The sequence below is a fragment of the Bombus pascuorum genome, chromosome 7, assembly GCF_905332965.1.
Source record: "Bombus pascuorum chromosome 7, iyBomPasc1.1, whole genome shotgun sequence".
NCBI classification, from domain to species: domain Eukaryota; kingdom Metazoa; phylum Arthropoda; class Insecta; order Hymenoptera; family Apidae; genus Bombus; species Bombus pascuorum.
In genome coordinates this window covers 15,217,213-15,238,265 of record NC_083494.1, presented here as the reverse complement: position 1 = coordinate 15,238,265, position 21,053 = coordinate 15,217,213, and the positions used below count along the sequence as shown (strand labels likewise).

The 21,053-nt window shown below is 39.3% G+C and overlaps 1 protein-coding gene across 11 annotated transcripts in view; it reads right to left on the bottom strand.

Moving 5' to 3' along the window:
- Nucleotides 1–21,053, bottom strand: part of LOC132909290 (arfGAP with SH3 domain, ANK repeat and PH domain-containing protein) — a 57,117-nt gene that overhangs the window by 14,162 nt on the left and 21,902 nt on the right. For 10 of the 11 annotated variants that reach the window (XM_060964037.1, XM_060964046.1, XM_060964040.1 and 7 more), the window contains 5 exons: nucleotides 6,064–6,136; nucleotides 3,577–3,722; nucleotides 1,399–1,653; nucleotides 437–522; nucleotides 13–169 (listed from right to left, as the gene is read on the bottom strand). In XM_060964037.1, the coding sequence (XP_060820020.1) occupies nucleotides 13–169; nucleotides 437–522; nucleotides 1,399–1,653; nucleotides 3,577–3,722; nucleotides 6,064–6,136 (717 nt within the window). Of the gene's footprint in view, nucleotides 1–12; nucleotides 170–436; nucleotides 523–1,398; nucleotides 1,654–3,576; nucleotides 3,723–6,063; nucleotides 6,137–7,430; nucleotides 7,682–21,053 lie in introns of those variants that run through there. The other variant, XM_060964042.1, reaches the window with a different exon arrangement.

Sequence of the window (21,053 nt, the reverse complement as noted above, 5' to 3'; positions counted from 1 at the left end):
TGGCTAATTTACCTCTTTGTCGCAACCTGAGCTTCGAAGCAGATTCCTCAGTTCTGTTAGCCGCCTTCTCTCCTCGTCTTGCGTCTGCCTGATCTTTTGCAATTTCACGCTCAGGTCCGCCACGTACGAGCCAAAGTGTTCGATGGTTTTTAGGCCGTCTTGAAAGTAACTGTAAAATGCAGAAACGATGTAAAACGCGAAAGGCTATCCAATTTTCTTTTCTAGTTGATTTTCAAAGATTTTAAAAAACAGAAAGAAGGGTATTTAAAGAACGTTTCAAAAGAGATGTTCCTATATCATGGAATAAAATTTAGATAATTCAGCTTCTCACAGAGAATGAAAGGTATCGTTGAGAATCGTGTTACTGGACAGATTTGTCGTAATTCTCGAAAAATCATATCACGTACAGCGTTGTAAAATAAAATATCGCGCTTACTTGGTTTGTGCATGGTAATATTCGACTAGATGCTGAAGCAGTTCAATTCCTTTCTTCGTTTTGATCTCGTTCACCTTTATAAGATACTGCGAAACAGAGACACAACGCATATAAGAATATCATAAATTACATCTACATAACATAAGATCATTTACATATTAATTTTCACAATCTTACATTACTACTTCCTTCGGCGATATCTCGAAATCGATAAACAGAAATTACTTTGCTCGGTCCTTAATTACCTACGTATTACGATTTCTTTTTTTTCCCTGTCTTATCTGAGAATAATTCATTGGAAATTGATGCAAAAGAATTAATGGAAGATCGTTCGGTAGAATAAACTATAATTTACGCAAGGACGTGGCGCTTACCAGCTAAAAATAATTTCTGTCTTTGTTTTCCGAGTAATTAATCTGTAGTTTGCCCTTGCATGCATAATCAGCGCAACATGCGAACAACAAGCGGCAATCTACTTGGAAATTTCCAGGTTTCCATCAATCTCCAATCGTGACTCATCAAATTAATTTTTGTTCGTCCGCGAAACCTCGTTTGTAAGAACGTCTCCAGTTTAAGGGCCCGAGGACAGTAAACTAATTCGATTCGACAAGCTTGAAATTCGAGATTCTAACGGGGGCAAAGATCGAAGACGTATCGATCGAGATTTCGCGATAGAAAATTATTCGTTCGAACGTGCAAAGCGGGAAATTCGAAATCGAAGCTTTAGCATCGAAATTTTGCCACGTGTTGCTGATGTCTAAAGTTTCGTTTTTTCTTCTTTCCTATTTTTCTTTTTTTTTTTTTGTTTTTTTGCTTGTTCCAAAGCGATTACAAAAGAACGTGTTTTTCTCGTTGATCGGTTTGTTTCGCAAACCAGAAAAATCACAGCGATCGTCGCGTAATAAGCATACAACGTGAACGTATTACAGTCGGCTGTTGCAGATCTGTTTCGGCGGCCTCACCTCGCACATTTGCAATTGAAACAATCTTCTCTCTTTCTCCATCTCGTCAGCGATCTCGGCCGGCGTCACTTCCGTTCGAATGAGGCCAGCCTCTTTCGCGTGCTGCTTCTTTTCCTTCTCGATTTTCGCGTATTTAGCCTCGTAATCTTTCCACGCCTTTTCGAACGGCCTTTTCAAGTCGCCTTTCACGCCTCGCAGATCACCCTTCAGCACCGAGTCCAGGGGAAACATCACGATGTTGTTGATGTTCTGCATCTGTTCAACGAGATTTCAGATTAACAGGCTGTTATCCTTTTTATTTATTTCATTTAGGGTAGCGTCAAACATTTCTCGTTCTCGCCGCTGGCGATTCATTCCAAGACACGCGACAAGATTATACGTAAAGAAAGAAGAAAGAAAAAAAAGAGGAGGCGAAGTGTAAAATACGAGAACGCTAGAGTTACAAACTTAGTATTAATATAATTATGATATGATTATGTAATAATTATATTAATATAATTATATATTATATAATAATATAATATATTGTATTATTACATATTATTATATAGCACATAATTATATTAATTATATTAATTTAATATTTATATATTATATATTATGTAATATATAATAATAATAGAAATAATGGTGCAATAATAATACAGTCAATTATGTATTAATTATATAAAAAATTGAATAAATAAACGAATCTAAGCTTGAACCGATATGATACAGCGGCATTGCAATCGGCGATACAAATTAATATCAATTTTGAGAAAATAAAGTATCCCGCGATACCTTTTACGGTCCAGTCGCCGTTATGGCGACTGAATCTCGCTTGGAAGACCAAATTTAATCTCGCATTAGTAAACGTTACCACACTCGAGAAGACGATGTACACCGACGGGATACAGTCGCAGTGATTGCACTTATTTGGCTCAATTTTAGTCACGGGATGAGAGCGTGTTCAGCTTAGCGCGGCGAATTCCAAGTCTGGTGAGAATAACTTGCTCTTTCCTCTATGGAAAACAGCCGCTCTGCTCTTCTATCGAATACTTAATCGAACATGGTTTTCAAGAAGAACCGACGAACCTCCAACGCGAAATTTTCATCGGTCTAACCGGACGTTGAGGATTTTTAGGCGTATTAGGAGGAAGATCAGCGAGACAATTGGAAATTTGATTTCTTCGAATGAAAATCGAGGTGGTAGGAAATTTCAGCAATTGGCAAGAGAACTGACTTTTGCGGCAGTCTGGCGATTAAATATCTTGGAGATACTCGAAGAATTAAAAAAATTCGGCGCGTAATTCGAACGCGTATCTGATACTTAGACGCCGAGACGAATAAAGCCGAGAATTTCGGCTTCGGTGAAAAATTCGATGAAAGCAAGTTACATCAGACATATAGACGCGATTGCGAGTCAATTAAAAACGTAGCACGTTTGTGATAGAAAACTCGAATGGTAAAAACGTATTCTCCGTTGATGGAAGTTGTAACGTATCGAGATATTGGAATATATTTACTTTAATATTAGGTTGTTCGAATAGTGTCTTTCTTTTACAGACACGTCTTTTACAACGATACATCTTTATATAAACATGAAACCTAATCTGTCGAACGTTGTGATCTTTATCTGGATAGAAGGGAAGGGATCGTACTGTAGCGTGGACGAGGGGTCTGAGGGGTGTCGCGCGAATTATAAACAAGCGATTACGGAACATGTGCGTGGTGGGGCTGAGACAAAAGACACGAGGCTAAAACGAAAGACAAGGGGTTGCTAAGGGACATAAACGAATTAACAGGTTAGTTGAGAAGTTAAAGATCGTGAATCGAGAAGTCAGAGAGTGCGAATTGCGTTGTCAAGAGAGCATTAAATCCGTGGTGACGAGAGTTGCAAATTAACTATTTAGTTGTCTTAATTATAACACGTTATTGTGATTAGTTCACGTTAACCACCGTTTCCTGTTTAATCCATTTATTGTAAATAAATTAATCGTAGTAAAGGTCCTACAATTTGTAATTCGATAAAATAATATAAAACGAAAAATATTATGCATCCATTATTTCCTTATAAAACGAAAGAAACTTTACGGACGACCTAATAAAATATTCATCGTTAAAGCGTCGAACGTAAAGGTATAGTTGGTCGGATCGAAGGATCGTTATGGAAACGCGTGTGAAGATGTTGACACAAACCAAAGTTTTCATGAGAGCGCTCAATTCCTTCGTGACGACGGCGAACTTCAAGAAAGCAGCACCGATATCCGGTTCCTGTTCTTTCAAGGCTGCATCCCCGAGCCTTTCCAGTGCCCTTCCAAGGTACACCTCGTTATCGACGTGAGCTGTAACACGAGAACCACACAAACAAAATGAGTCGCACTTTCATCGCTATTTATCTTAGATTAATCTTCTGTGTAATTTTTCACACGGTAAAAACCTCTGCTACGCAAGATCGGATTATCGAAACATTCCACCTTTTGCTCGCTCGTTATCCGCGTCGCTTTTTTTTTTGGTTGCTTTATTACTGCAACTTTTTTTATTATGTTAACACTTTACCGACCGCTAGCGGTTTAACAGCATACGATCGGCAGCTCAGGCCGCAGATTCTCCCTGGCGCTAGCTCTGTTTCGGTTTAGACTCTCCAACACCATTCTTTTCGTTCGTCGCCAACGGTAAGTTCTTCAAATTGGTATAAAACTGTGGGAGCTTACAAAGCAACGCAACTGACCCAGCTGAGCAAGGTACCTTAGTACTAAATAACAAATTACTGCTCAAATAATGAGAAAGATCGCCGGCGACAAAAAGCCGATTAATAGGCTATCGATAGGTAAGCGTTGGCGACAAAAACCGATTAATAGGCTATCGGTCACTAAGCGTTGGCGACAAAAACCGATTAATAGGCTATCGGTCACTAAGCGTTGGCGACAAAAAACCGATTAGTCTGCTATTGGTCGGTAAAGTGTTAATACAACGTTAATAAGAAAGTTGATCTACCGTTAACTACTTGGACGTTGATTTTGCTGTGTGAGATTTTTACTCGCTGATATCCAACGTTTGGAAAACTTATCTCTTCGATTTCCTCGGATAAGGTTTTCAACGAGGATCGTTTTCAGCCGTTTCGATTCGAGGATCTTAGACGAGTTCGCTTTTCATATTTTCATACTGCGCGGTGTATCGCATATATTTTCATCGCAACGTTGCGGTATAATTATCGCAGACGCAACAATCGGTTTTCCAGCTTAATTGTGCAACCAAACGCACCAAATGCACGAAACGCACGAGACTAACAACACCGAGAAAGAAAAATAGAAAAAAAGAAAGAAAAAGAAGAAACGAGGTTGGAACTTGTTACTCTAACGCGAATCTGTCACGAAACATACGTTCGTTATCTATAAACTGCATCTATCTTCTTCTTGCACGTTAATACGCGATTCTAATCTGCGACTATCCAAATTTCGTAACCCGTGTTCCTCTTTCTTCCTGCAACGTACGACATTAGCATAATTCTCGAGATCTTGACGATTTCTTTGCAGCTGTGCAATTAATCGCAGATCGAATTAATTAAGGAGGCGTGCACGAGAGTATACATTATGCAAATTTTACATAAAGCTCGGGCAATTTTTTTTAACCGAGAAGTTTCGCTTGAATTTTTTTCCACGAGCAACGAGATCGCGCCATCTATCGAATATAAAAGTGTAATTAGATTTGTCAAGGAACAGCGATCTCTAATTGTTAGCGTATCCCTGTATTCGAGTATTAATTAAAACGTCTTCGTCGCTGCGTTGAAGGTAATTTCGCCAACCAGGTCAGGTTATAGTTTCGAGTGAAATTTAAAAAAAAAAAAAAGAAGAGAAAAAATCCGAGTTGAGAATTTGAAGCACGAATACTTTTGTCTACTTGTAAAAAAATTTCCCAGCAATTTTTCTCTCCATGTTCTCTACCTCTCTTATTAAAATTCTATTAATTTCAACGAACTAAGCTTCGACGTGAATTTCATTCGACAACGATATTCTCGGCGACAGGATATTAAATTCGTGACAGTGTTCATTATCGTTGTATGTTTCTGAATGTACAATACTCGTGTTAATAAGTTTATAATTACGTTTGGTAGCCAGCTGGTATATCAAACGCAGATTGTTCGCCTCAGTTACAGAATATGCTGGAATCACGAGATCGTCGGCAAAGAGAATACCTATTTGTATATAATTATTCTGTTTCCGAGTTGCGTCAAGCTGTATCGTATTTAACGTGACAAATGCAAGCCTGCGTTTGTTCTACGTCGATTTCCATATCTCCTTTCGTTTCAACGCCACAGCTATCGATTTGTAACGCGTTTCTAAACGAACTGTATACGTAAATAATTAATTAACTACATCCACGTATTTTATACATTTACGTATACGTTTTACCTCGTTCGTTTCTTCGCGTCGCTTACGCACGTTAATTGGCCTGTGTTATGCAAAAATCTACCGACCTTCGACGAGCTGAATCTGAGCGAATTTAATTCGAGGATTTTCATTCGAGAAAAAAGGTAGCTTTGTTTCTTCCGGTTATATGTATTTTATCTATATTCGCGATAACAAGCAAATCGGAACATTTAAGCCAAATAAATAAATAAATAAAAACATTTATTGCAACAGTCTGTTGAATTTCCAAATTTCCAAAAACAATTGTGGCACTCACCATTTCCAGAGTTGTGGATGGCTTTGATCGCTTTCTTCAGCTTCGTCAGACCATCTCTGTCGAAGTCCAGCGTCTGCAACAATTACGTAAAAAATTAGGTAAACTCCGTTCGACTCGTAATTCTTCTTATTGCGCGATGTGGATCGTACGGTCGAGTGAAAGGAGACACGCGCTTCTCCTTTATGATCATCGAACAATGGAAACAGGCTTATGCACTGTTTGTTTCCATTGTGTCGACGTGTTACATTAAAAGTCAATTAATCGAGACCGACACCGTTGGCCTTGGATCTTTTAAACTGCTCAAGTACGACGACGTAACACTAAGTGATTTATGTTTGACTCGCGGCAAACGCAACAGGAGAGCCGAATTCGATTTCAATTTGGACGGTGGATTTAGCGCGTGTGTTTTCTATTTAGAGACGCGCGGTAAGAGAGAAATTTTGCTACAACTGTAGCGGAATGCATTTAAACGAATTTGTATCATCGATCACTGGCAGAAAAAGATGGAGTATCATCGGACGATATTTCGTTCGTTAGTATCTGCTTTATCTTAATTATACGCGTATACACGATAACGCAGATCGCATGTAGATAGCGGCATTACCGATAATTAGTACACGTTCATCGACAACGTGTAAGACAATTAATCGTACAATTTTTCGCCATCGATGATGCTTGTCGGTAACAAAAATAAAAATCGAACCGTCGACGATGATTATTGACGTAGTCGAAAAAAATCTTAATCATTCACGATGATGGTTATTACTCGGAACGATTAAATATTAGTACCTTTTTAATCGTTTCGTTTCTATTTATTCGTGTATCCGACTTATCGACAAGTAGCTTCGATTTAAATAAAAAATTATGTTTCGGTCGATAAATCGTGCGCGAGAAAAGTTTAAAAGAACCGTTATTTTGGATGTGTGATTTTAACCAACGCTCATTCGCACGTTATAAACGCACGATTTCTAAGCGAACAGAATCTCGGCCGAATTAATCTTCATTACTCTCGAATAAAATTCATCTTTACGTTTTCGAAAATTTTACCTGCAAATGTGATTTCTATGCGTATTATCATTGTACCATTGAGAACGAATAACGGCACGAGCTCTTTCTCTTATTCTTTTTTTTTTTTTTTTTTTTTTTTTTTACTGCAGTCAACCGATACCAAATTATCTGACGTCTTATCGTTATTGACTTCTGTTTCAGTTTCCGGCCCATAATTTACAGTATTGCGAATCGTTCGTTTTATTTCGGTCGAACGCTGCGATGACCTGTGCGAACGATGGCTCGAAAACGCTTCATCGTCAAGTGCTCTCCATTGTACGAAATACCCAATTTTCTCGCGATTTCTCTTAATGAAATACCTTCTTTGTACACTGTAATAATGGCATAGCCGAGCTCCTTATGCCAATCCTCTTGGCTCTGTGCTACTTCGACTTCGCGTTCCAACAATATTTTTCAACGAGTTTCCTTGTCCGTTTCGAAAACGAAAAAGTTTTATTTTATTTTCTTACTTTCTCACAAGGAATCACGCCGTGCCCGCTTCTACGTGTAATTCTGTATGCACGTATACAACTAAATCGCTAATACTTATTGCACCATACGTTTATATATATACACATATTATACGAGGAAAAGTAAAGACTACACTAACGATATAGGCAAACGAAAGAAAGAAATCATAAAGATAGAAAGAATAGTAAAGAGAAAGAATATTTATCGTGTACGCTGAAACGTATATCATAAAGTATGAATTTTCTCTGTAATACAGAGAACAGTGAAATTCAATATTTACAATCCGGTTCAGCACGAGATTCCATGGGAAAGGCAGTTGTTGCGTATTATACCGACATTTTTCATCTGTACTGCTCTGATACAAACGCAGCCAGATGTATTTTTCATATATCAAACGATTTTATCAAAACTCTAAATTATTTCGGCCGTCTTTTCCGTCTCTTTGTACGATACGTACAAAGACGGAATGGACGTATGTCCAGTAGACTCGAGCGATCAGAAATTCCATGCGAACCGTCGCCGACTGAGACTGCGCAGTCCACAGCGCCAAGTAACTTGCAAAATACACACGGAGCTACGTGCGCGAGTCTGATTTCACGTACAGTAACACGGAGGATGGGAATAAAAATTCGCCCGGCAGGCAACAAACAGTTCCGCCGGTTCGATCAGGAAATTGCACGGGGATCCTCTGGCGGTGCTTGTAAGCAGCTGGCGAGGATATTGCCGAGGTCGAGTACGCAGCATCGAGGACGCCGCGAAAGGCCGGCGCGCCGCCAGGAGGAAAAGCAACGACGACGAGAAAAAGGAATTGCCGTGCGCGCGGAGCGAAGCAACGATACATTTTATCGGCTCACGCTCCGTCGAGCAGAAGATTCGCCTATCTTCGTTCCACGCGCTTCTTATCGAGCGATTTTTACGTTTCGCGCCGCGCTTTCACCATTTTCAATAAACCCGAACGCGAACAAGCAGAACCGTGGAAAGGGCAAAGAAAGATAGTCGGCGATGCAACGAAGCAGGTTGCGAATACAGCGGCGCTCGCCACTCTTCCAACACGGAAAACTCAACACGTACGCGTACGCGTACAAGCAATTTAGCTTTGGCGAACGAAGATCGGTAGATTCGATACGAATCCTATTTCGTTTTTCGTTTTCTGCCTGTCGATGTTGTGGGATTCAAAGAACACGACTCTAAACGCGAATCCGACAGTGGTCTCGATCCGGTGGTAGTTATAGATTTTCATCGCGCTTTTTAACCGTTTGTTTGAGACCCAAGCAGCACGATCTCGTTTAGATTTTGCGTCGAAAAGTCGCAGTACATTTGAACGCTACACGGACGACTGACGGTATTTTGTATTTCATTGTTATCCTCTCAGTAATTTTTATGGAACAAAATTTGAAATATTTATAAACCAATAGTACGCGTATATAATAATATAGATGTACTTCATAAAATAATAAATACGACGAGGGCTATTGCGCCGCTTGTTTCTCTTCGCAATCGATTAAGACAAGCGCTATCGCGGTGTTCGGGATTTTTCGATCCTGTTTTTTCAGAGACCCCTGGGACTCAAATGGTTAAAACAGATTACACCTACTTTATCGTCCGATCGTGGCGATCGTCGTCGATCTTTTTTCACGTCTCGCGTTTATCGTTCGCTTTTCTCGCCTGTAATTTGCCTGCGAGATCTGCCTGGACGCTTTCTCGCGTGGTTTCGCGTCTCTTTCGAATCCACGCTCTTCCTTGTCGTCGAAACGATCACGCTTAAGCGGTAACCGCACTCCGCGCATCACTTCGGACAAAACTCGCCGAGAACGCATCGATTTCTACGGCTGAATCAATCGCCACAAACCACGTTTTCGAAAGTATAACGGACGAGAGTTCCTCCTATATACGTATTTCTTATATTCACGGATTTGAAAAATGCTATGGCGTGGTTGTCGAACTTACCATCCGATGATATTATTATTCTTCAAACTTTCGACACGTCGTCGATAAAAGTCATCGGATTTCAGGCCACGATCGGAATCCCAGATAACGAAAAAGACGACCAAATTGCCGAACAGACAGCCACGTGCTATAGCATTTCAGATAAATGCCAATAAAAGAATATTCTTCGTTCGTCGAGAGACGTTGCTAGACGTCGGGCAAGAAGTTTTTGTTCGTAAGCAGATGGAAAAATGACAATTTTTCGGCATTCTCCTTTACGCGTGCATTTAATACGAGCGATTATAAAATACTTTTTCGTTCCAATTTCACGAATTTTACTTCGTCCGCCATATTCGAGTCGAGGTATCATCTAAAGGTACGTGCTCGAATTCCTGCGATCTTACGATTGGACAAGCAACATTTCCGCATGCGATTCTAATTCGACTGTGAAAGAAGCATACACACGGCTTTATATTAGACTGGCTCTTGTATACTCTCGATGAAAATTTTATTCGACGTTTCTTTCGCTAACAATCGCCTTCCTAGGGTGGTTCCAGTTGGTAAAAGAAGAATCTGTGCAAAGTACGAGCTCGTTCGAGTAAGAGGAAGGCGCGCCACTGGAATCCCAAACGCTAAACTTTTCTTACGTAAATGTACGAAAAACTCGATCATCTTCCAAGTTACGGATTATATCGAAAAACATGGCGGATTATATGAAAAAGGTCGTAGATTTAGACAGGGAGCATCTTTTATATTCTGTCACTTTCTTTCCTTTTTCTTTCTTTTCGACGCGCGGAGAAAAGAAAGAAAGAAATAGGAGAGAGAGAGAGAGCCTGCAACAAACGGTAAAATTACTTCTCTAATCTTGAAAATTAAAGCGTTTCCTAATCAAATTCTTTTTTCTCGATCATTAAAAGCTAAAAGTAGCGTGTAATTTTAATTCCCATCCCCGAAGAATCATCCTGTTTAAAGAACATTGTTCGTTGTACAAAAGAATTGTGTTCGTTAGTGGACTTTTCCCTTATCCAATCGAGCTGGTATTTTTTCACAGCTCCTTCTCTCATTAATTGACCCTGAAACCCAAAACCTTGGAAAGAATTTTCATCAAGAATAAATAAGAGGCGTTCTAGTGTATACATATTGAACTCGATTCCATCGCTACGGTAGAGGCGCGCGCTCGTGCAATCCTTATCGATCCCGATGATAACAGCGTACGAGAGAAGTTTCGAACGGAAAAAAAAAACACGAAAAAAGAAAGAAAGAAAAAAGGAAGAGAAGAAGATGGCAATTAAACCCTCGATTTTATATGTGAATGTATAGGAATGCGATAAATCTCAGAGGCGAACGCTTCGCTCGGTGGAGTATCTGAAATTGAAATCTCGTTTTTTGTATACGAGCTTGTCTATCTCTCTGTTTAACCAGTGACATCGTGAGATGTGATTTTTTTGAAATAGAAATTGCAGGGAGGTGTTTAACTTGGATTAGAACGTTTCATGCCGCGTTATAACTACGACAGAGGAAGGGATTTTGATTTATTCGAGAACATAGGAGAATCGTGTCAAAATTTAGTAGTCGTATAATTAACAGTTCTCGAACTGCGAACTATTCTTCCTATTGAAAATTGAATAATAATTCAATTCGGTCAGTTTCGATTAATCTGCTTTGGTCGAAAAATCAAACTGTTTCGCTTGGGAATTTATCGGATGATAAACAGCGAATAAAATTCGATGGACAGTTGGCATCGGAAATTGCAAATTGCGGAATTTTCTGACAAAGATATATTTTACAGCGTGTAGATAAATTTTAATTTATTTAAAAAGAGGGAAAAACGAAAAGGAATTGAAACATCGTTCATACGACGTTCATATTATTCACCCTATATTCCATCCAATCGCAGAAAACGTTTTGCAATTTTGCATGTGAAACATTCTACGTCTAAACGTTTCAAAATTGATCCAATTTCGGTATTTAACCTGACTTCACAAAATGACACGATGAGTGAGCAATCAGAAAGCGAGAAGCTACAAGTTACTTAGAATTGCTAAACTTTGTGAATCGCGCCTTGTAAATGTTTCATTTATAATTTCTAAATTTCTAATATCAACCTATTTTTTTTTTTTTTTTTTTTTTTTTTAATTAAAGACAAGGTAAAATTCCAAGTACACTTATCTCTGTATTCGTGTCATTTTCTTGCGACGAATAATCTTAGCGGACGGTAAATCGTTTACTTTCGATACAAACAACGCATTCGAGACACAAAGACGTGGATACATCTGGAAGAATATCTGTTCGAGTTGCTCCACGTTACATCGACTTGCCCGTCATAACCGAAATAGTCACGCGTTCCAGAGGGGAAACAATGATATTAATTAATTCAACGACTTCCTGACTGACATTAATTAACGCAAGAAAGCCGCGTTTAAGCCTTCAATTATCTATTTTAATTGGTTGGTGGTGCGACAAAAGACGCGAACGACGCGTCGATCGTTAACCGACCGATGGCACCATGTTAACAGTAAATTAACTCACCAGTATAGTCGTAAAATTTCTTAATTACCGCGTGACGATAAGAAGATGTGTTTGATAGGAAGAGTGTTTGGGGCTTCGAGGATCGACTATTTACGAACTGCCTGATAAATGTAAAATATGAAATCAACCTTTTCTCGAAACTTTTAGCACGAAACGCGAGAAGATTGTATTTACAACCAACTTTGAATAGTTAGCGGAAGAGACACAATAACGACGTTGTAGTGGAAAATCTTTTATTCTCAGTTTTACCATACTGAGCTATTTAAGCAGTTGACTGTTGCGACCTCTTTGAAAACTTTGAAAAGCTTGTACTTAAAACGCGTGACAAAAAGTAAAAGACGACGAGTATACTCATCGAACACAGAATATGCGTGACTCTTATAACATAGAATCAAAATGTAACGAAACGATCGTTGCATTTCTTCGTTTTATTACCGACAGAGCTCGTCGCAACACGAAATATCGCCATTTCTTCGCGACGAGTATATTCGTCGAAAGCAGCTAACGCAATACATCGTTTGGACGTAGAGTTGGCTATAGAAAAATAGTAAATTGAATGGAATCCAGGGATCAGAAAAGTCTGAAGAACGTTTAACATAATTTGGGAGAAGCTGTTTTTAAATTACGCTCTCCCGTAAGTTGCAAATTTGTAAACACCTTGAACGCGCTTCTCGCGTTCGATGTTACGACGCTTCCCGATGAAATATCTGCAACCTGTGCTTTAAAACGATCGATAGGGATTCTAGAACCATACTTTGCAGCCAATTCAACCTTGACCAAAATGTACTACTCTAGACCCTTCTAGGTTTACATTCTATTTGTTAAGGTTAACGTAAAGTTAACCTCGGGTATATGCAAAAATTTTAGTTTTTTTTTTTTTGTCCAATCTTCTTCTATCCGTACACGATCGATCATATCGTAAATCAATGTTCGAAATATTTTCCGCCGTTTTGTACAACTTTCTCGAGTCTTAGTGGTGAAAAAATACGAAATTGGGACATTTTCGTGTTTCTGTAACGTTTCGAAAGTGCTTGTCAGCCAGAGTTACGCTTGCAGACCCGGTCAAACGATCGGTTCCAAAATTGAATTCAAAATTGTACAGTCGTTACTCCTCTCGTTCGTCCAACTTTATGTAAATTTCTCTATCAATGAAAATTGACAAATCGATAAATCAGGTGATATAAGATTGTACATGAATGAATTAGAAGAAGGAAAGAAACAACGACGGATGTAGGATTTTAATTAAACTTTGAAACCGGTCGTTCGACCGGGTCTGATAAGGTTCGTGCTAAGGACAGAGACTGGAGCAATGCGCAGCCCGACGTTATCATAGCCGCTCATCGTCCTGCTGGCTGTCCTTTCCCAAGATTATTGTCATCGAAATCGAAATTGATCGCGAAATCTCGCGACGAACACTCTGAAACTACGTTTGGAACAAGTGTAACGATTCCGAACCATCTGTACCGGTTGAAACCGGTAACGTTCAAAAAAATAGGAGGCTGACGAAAGACGTTCTCTCTCGAGTTTGTGCGCAAAGTCATCCGAGAAAATTGATCTCTCGTTGGGAACGACGTAAGACAAACGTGGAAACTAAGGAAAGTAAACAAGAAAAATGCGATGTTTAAAAAGAAAATCGCCAGCTAACATCATCTATAAATTCTATAGGATTCAAACTACCCGCCAAACGATATTTTTACTTTTGTTTTGTTTTATTACAGTGTCATTTTGCTGAATAGATTAGATCACGAGAGAAGAACGGTAATGTAGAACTTGGAAGATCGATTCTCGATTTCCCAGGTAAAATTTGTAGTAGATTTGTTGTTATTAATTGTTATTGTATTTAATTTAATTATTCACAGAGCAAACTGAATTTTCCAGAATCGATTGTCTGATTTACCTTAAGAATTTACATTATTATATATATTTATATATATTTAATTTAATCATTCCCGAAATAAACTGAATTTTCCAGAATCGATCGTCCGATTTACCCTAAAAATTTAGATTATTATTTATATTTATATATATTTAATTTAATTATTCCCAAAATAAACTGAATTTTCCAGAATCGATCGTCCGATTTACCCTAAAAATTTAGATTATTATTTATATCTATATATATTTAATTTAATTATTCCCGAAATAAACTGAATTTTCCAGAATCGATTTTCCGATTTACCCCAAGAATTTACATTATTATATATCTTTATATATATTTAATTTAATTATTCCCGAAATAAACTGAATTTTCCAGAATTGATTTTCTGATTTATCCCAAGAATTTACATTATTATATATCTTTATATATATTTAATTTAATTATTTCCGAAATAAACTGAATTTTCCAGAATCGATTTTCTGATTTACCCCAAGAATTTACATTATTATATATCTTTATATATATTTAATTTAATTATTCCCAAAATAATCTCGATTTTCCAGAATCGATTATCCGATTTACCCTAAAAATAACGTTATTATATATATATATAAATGCGTCCATATATGCGTCAATATATGCAATTGTACGCGAATGTGGTCGATCTTGAAGAATAGAAGGGGCAAGATGGAACCTTCCTTGCTGACGTCGCGTCGGCGTCGACATCGGTTGGCACATCTAGCTTAGGCGACGGGGATCAAGAGGACTCGTCGTCGATGAGAAACAGGGAAAACACGAATTCCGCGAGGAACAATCGCCGAGTAAAGTGTCGTGTCAGCGTAACGTGCTCGACGATACGTGGTGGCCGGTGTATCTTGTCGCTGGTGCGATCGACTGGTACGGCTCGAAAGGTAGGGAAAAAACAGAAGGGAAGGGGAGGTTTGCTCGTTACTCGTAAAATACGCGCGTTCCTTCTCGCCATTGTGCGTTGCTTTATTCAAAGCTATCTGATATTTATCGTCGTACCTCGTGTCGCCGGTTATTCAATTCAGCGTTACGAGGGAACACGTGCAACGTTTAATTATCGCCGCACACGCGGTCCCTCGTACGTGCACTTAGCGTTGCAAACGCGCTATCAACGGCTCTACGCGAAACGATTGCACGCGCCAGAGAAATTAGGTGCGCGACGTACGATGAAGTACGCGTCTTGCAGCGTCTTGTTGGTGGAAAGCCGTGGCATGGACGGAAACCTGCTGCGTATGATTCGTATCAGAACGACGTACAGACGTTGCTAGGTGTTTCACCAGTTAACCGCGGAATTTACTTTTCAAAGTCTCTTACGAGCTGCGCGATCGACACTCTGGGGATCCTATGCTCCGACAAGCAGATAGCCTGAATCGTCGTGTATTTTTGCAGCCATCGAATAGATTCAACGGGTTTTTCGATCTTTCGCGCGACTGGAATATTCCGTTCTTCCGGAACCTCTGGGGTTTGTCGGCGAGAAACTTTTCAATGTGATTCTTTACGTCGACCAAAGAGTTAAAAATTCGAACGAACTTTCCGAGCGGCGTACGACGAGTGTAATGTTTTATTAAAAATTCACGAGCGTATTTAAAGAACTTCTGGTAACATTTTTCAGCGTGATGCGTTTGAAAACAATTTGCCGGATGGATAGGTACCGAGCAAAATTTATCGTTTCGTTAAATTCTTTAAAAATCGGAACGGTCTCTCCGAGCGACCGATGTTATACATCAACCGCACCGAAATATTCTTTTCGATTGACGCGTGTACACGTCGAACGCGGTTAACTAGTTGAGAGAAAACGAGAATTTTATTGCATTAGTGTCACTCTATTACCGTTTTGCAAGATCGAAAAAACTTCCGACAGACAGATTTTCGTGCTTACATTGGCACACATTGCCGCGAGAATATCTTTGGAAACGAACTGACTGATCCAACAAAATCGGAAAAATCGCGACGAAAGAACCGAATTAGCTTTCCGTACGCAACATCCGTGGTTTGACGTCTTAAAACGTATCGAAGCGATATGCTAGCGAAGCTGGGACGTAAATTTACGTAATGCAACGTCGGTTCATAAATCGATCTCTGGCTTCTATGATTCGAGGAGAAACGAAGAGTTGAATCGCAAGTTGAGTGAAACCGTAATAACCGTGGATAAAATCAGGACATACTGAACCGACACAAATATATACGCAGATATTGGAAAATGGTGCTGCTGTTAAGCGTGACATCTGCAACGTGGAACTATCAATCAGCGACACGATCATAGAGCGTTCTGTGAGCAACGAATAAAGAAAAGGAACAGAATGTCGAAGATAATCGCAAGGATATCCTCGCATCGATTATTCCAGCAGAAAATTATCAGTCTCCGTAAAGAAATTAAAATATCGAATTTAATAAGCCATTGAATGTAGAGAAATAGAAATAATAATCTCCGCACTATTATTATCATTATTAATAATAATAAAAAAAATCGAGCAATCTTACACCGAACATCTTTACATTTTTTCGTTGCGTTTTCTTCGATCTAGTTGCAAAAAGGATTCGGCGAATTAAACCACGTTGTATATTTTAACGTAAGAAAAATATGGAAACTTCGTTTCTTCAAAAACTGGCGGTTAACAAACGTTCGATTTAAATATAAAAAAAAATTGAAAGTAGCTTGGGACATTTTTTTTACAATTAGCGTCCATCAGAAAAATCATCTCCATTCATCGCTATTGTCAACAACTCTGTCAATGTCGTCGAGTCTCTCGGTGACTACGTCTCACTAAAGTCTGCCAAAGTTCGAGATGCCTGGCGCAAAGACTGGAAGGCGAAAAGAGAACCAGCTCGGATAGTGGCAGGAAATTTGTAACATTAACACCTGGCCGGCAAGAAAACTCGGTCGATAATAACGGAATTTGTTCAGCCGAGACTTAACAGACTTGTCGATACGCTGAGAATTAAATCGACGGACTTTCCTTTGGTCGCGCGTTATCTCGGAGAGCGGCTGTTTGCCGAACGAAGACGTCACTCGAGGTATAATTGGAAAGTTGGAATGGAAACGTTCGGATCGATGAACGTTCCTATTGTTCATACGACGCGTACAGCAAGCGAGCCAGAGTCGCTGAACAAATTGAATAAAACAGAAGACAGAATGACAGAAACTCGATGACTCTACCGCCAGCTTCCGTATCCGTACGCGCGTATGAAACATCGTACGAAATTAAATATTAAACGCACAGTGACTCGCGAACGTATTTGAACGCTTGTTATGGGAAACTTTTATCGAGAGACGTGTGCGTACGTCGATTTGTAGATTTTATAGAATGGCGAAGTATGTAAGAAAAAGATTGCCGATTTGCAAATATCTGGAAAACTTAAAAGTACACGTTTCCTGGTACGGGAAAAATTTCTACCTTCGAACGAAAGTCGTTTGAACGATGCCAAAAATAAGTTGATCGTTGCTTCTGTTCTATTTACGAACGAAACTTTGTTCCTCGTTCGGATTTAATAGGACGATGAATGATTATATATAGACAGTTTCAGGTCTCGTCTCGTCTGTTTCACTTTGTCGTAAAACCGTGAAATTAGCGTGGTTACTTTTCTTAAACCTACTCGTTTCATCGTGGATACGAAACGTCGTTAGAAATTACACATTGTAATTCACGGTAATCTCTCTTGAATGGTAACGTTATATTTGTAAATAATTAATTTCGTTATTTTAATACAGCGTATTTGGGCTTGTCCGAGTAACAACTAATCTACTTTCGTTTTCTCTTTGAACTCTGAACACCAGCTTCACCGGGTCCGGTGAAACAACCGGTTACAAAATTTAATTAAAAATCGTACGTTCATCGTTACTTCTTTTCTTCGTCTAACTCGATGCAAATTCTTACAACGAGATCTAGAAACCGGTCGTTTCACCGGGCCTGGTAAAGTTAGCGTTTAACGGCAAACGTCTCACTGTCTCTTTCTCTCCAAGCAACTATTTAAACCGTCGTTCATTCAACGATATCCGACATTGTACGTACGTAACGATATAAAACGTTAAGAAGCGAAGGGGAGGAAATAAAAAAACAAAAGATTGGGAACAAGCGGAGAAACGTACGGCAGTTCGTTTAACGACGATTCATCCTCGGCGAGTTAAGCGTTTAAGCAGATTAAAGAGAGCAGATTTCGTTGAACCAGGTTGCGGTATGAATGGATTAAAACTTCTTATCGTCGACTAAATACCGTGTCCATGGCACGCGTTTCTCTTTTTGTGGCACCTCCCACCCGTTAAAACACGGCTGACAAACGCGATTACGTTTTCTAATTTTAGTTTCACGCGCGCAGCACCTAAAACAACGCGACCTGCTCGCGTACATACGGATTTCCCAGCCGCGCGAGACACGTGACAATAGCACGTGCATTTAGCGTGTCGAACGAGTTATTTCGCTACCGAAATTGAGCCGCGTCTGTCGAACGTCGTCGTTCTCTCTGTTTACTCCAGTCTCGAGTTTCGTCGTCCACGAGAGAAACGTTGATCGAACGCATCCCTTCGCATTGGACAAACTTGTCTCGCGTACCTGGCCTCGTCGAACGATCTGTTGCACGTTGAAAAGCGAATTTGTAATTCGAGCCGTGCACCTACGTTTGTACTTTTGTGGCTATCGCCACAGCGATACGTCATCTCTTTACGAAAGTCTATCGTCGAGTTTTTTTTTTTTTATTTTATTTTGGTTATTTTACAATTTGTCCTTGCGGACATTTGGTAAAGTGTTATATCTTGTTGGTGAAGAAAAAAAAAATATAAATAAAAAAATAATATAGCATGTGGGCGGCTACCCCCAGCGGGGTGACTATCGTCGAGTGGCTGTTTCTTTCGTAGCTTCTCAAGTCGGGCTTTCAGTGGAGCAAAGTTCGAAACTGTAAGGTGGCAAGTATTTGTTTCGATACGTACGTACGTACAAAATCTCGATTGTCCGAGGCTCTGTGAACCGTCGTGGGTCTATTTCGCGTAAACAGGATGCATTCAAATAGCACGTACGAGCGGATACGATCATTATAGCGATTTCTGACGAAAAAGTAAAAAAGAAACATGTTTGTTGTTTTCGAGAAGATCGAGTTTGAAAATGTATAATTTCAAGTATACTTGAACAAGTATCATTCCGGACTGGACGAAGACGAAACGAAGAAAACGAATAATTCGGAATCGGTAAACAGGTTGTAGGAACCTTTTAAGCTTTGACGAGTACCAGTCATGTTGTCTGGCATTGAAGTAAGATAGAAAATTATTTTGATTTTGAATAGATGAAAAGGAATAAAAATAAAGTTCATTATATTTATTCCTTTAGTCACTGCTGTCAAAGTTATCGCGTAATTGCGGAGGAAAAATGTAACACGAAATAGGAATTTTAAAACGAAAAACCTGTCATTTTGACTGATGTGGTAGTTTCAGTGTTAGAGTGTAAAATAAAAATTGTACGAAAAACACGAAGCAAGGAAGATAAATTCTATCGCGAAACAGATTAGACGCAATCGACGTGCAAACGTGCAGCGACGATGCAGAAATCGCGTTTCGTCTCGGAAAGCCGCGTCGTCGCTCTTTAATTGTAACTTACGAAAAGCGACGAGGCTGGCTACCGGTACAGGGAAATTGATAAACGTGGTCCACCTCCGGAACTGACCTCACTTACGTGCTCCGTGCACCGACAACACTGTAGGGATAAACCGATGGAACAGGTTTCCACGTTGCGCCCAGCCAATGAACCTCGTTTACTGATACACTCGTTTTTGCACGCGAGATCAAACGTTTCTATTAAATTTTCCATACGATCTCTGGTAACTCTTCTTCTCAAATTTTCGTTCCTCATCGTGCACTTTGTACGTTTGCAAAGAATACTGGAAACACGTATCTCTCGTAGCACCCACTATCGATATATAAATTTTGAAGTTCTTGCTAACTCCGCTCGGAACCGACTGACTGTACTGAACTGTTAGGAAAAACTACAGCCTCGAGTCTGTCGGCAATGCCATAATAGCGTGGTCAGCATTATGAAAAACGCCCCTACCGTGTAATACAAAAAGAATAACATAAAAGGCGTGATATTTTTTCGAAAACACCCTAATATACTGTAAGAATACATAATAAAAGACTGCAGGTGTCCGTTTTATTGTCGTTTTAATCCCTTTAAGACCTCTTATACGATAGTGGCAAAATTAGATAAAAACACAATATATGGTATTGTCGATACCGTATGGCTTTTGTCCGAAACGTTCAATTTTACTTGTTGAAATGAGTCCCCTTAATGAGAACTGCCTTTAGTAATGACTCCTTTAAGGAGAACTCCATATCTTTTCTAATGTTTAGTTTTCTTAATCCTCCTTAATGCATTGGGTATTGTTCAGCGAAATCATTATGAAGGTCCTCTCGGTCCCATCCTAGGAACATGCCATAGCCTTGCAGAAATAATGCAACGGGGTACAGCGAGGCTAGTTTTCATAATTATATAAATACCCATAATAGACCCATGGATTTAGCATACACGTTGTACCTATACTTAAACTTACAGAAATATATTTCCATTATACATTCATCCATACATTTCCTCTCTTTACTGAAAGATAAAACCTTAAAACAGTACCGTTGCATTAAGTAGAGTAATTAAGCGATCAGCTATAGCGATCTCTTTGGAAACTTTAAAAAACATGTACCTAAAATGTGTGACCATAAATAAGCGACGACGAGTACACTAGTCAAAAACAGTTAACTGATTGAGGGTAATTAAAGTTAGGTAGGACACCCTGTATATTACATATAATATAATACGATGTAACGTATAATCGTGAACGTAACAGAGTATGCCAAGTTGATCCAGCATCATCCCCATGTTCGGCTACATGATTTATGTTTGTGTGATTAATTATCTCTCAACTTATTAAGTGTCTTGTCTTGCGTTTCAGTGGGTAAGGGCAACTGGTGCTTAATTATCCCATAAATGGTAGGCTATTACCCGCACTGGATAAAGAAAAACATACTATCCTCTTGGATGTGTCGTTTATAGCACGTTATAGAAATATATTATTTTTCGTAACTTCGATAGCCTGGTCTCCGGTCTTTACAAATGTAAACACTCTTGGAACGTTCTAC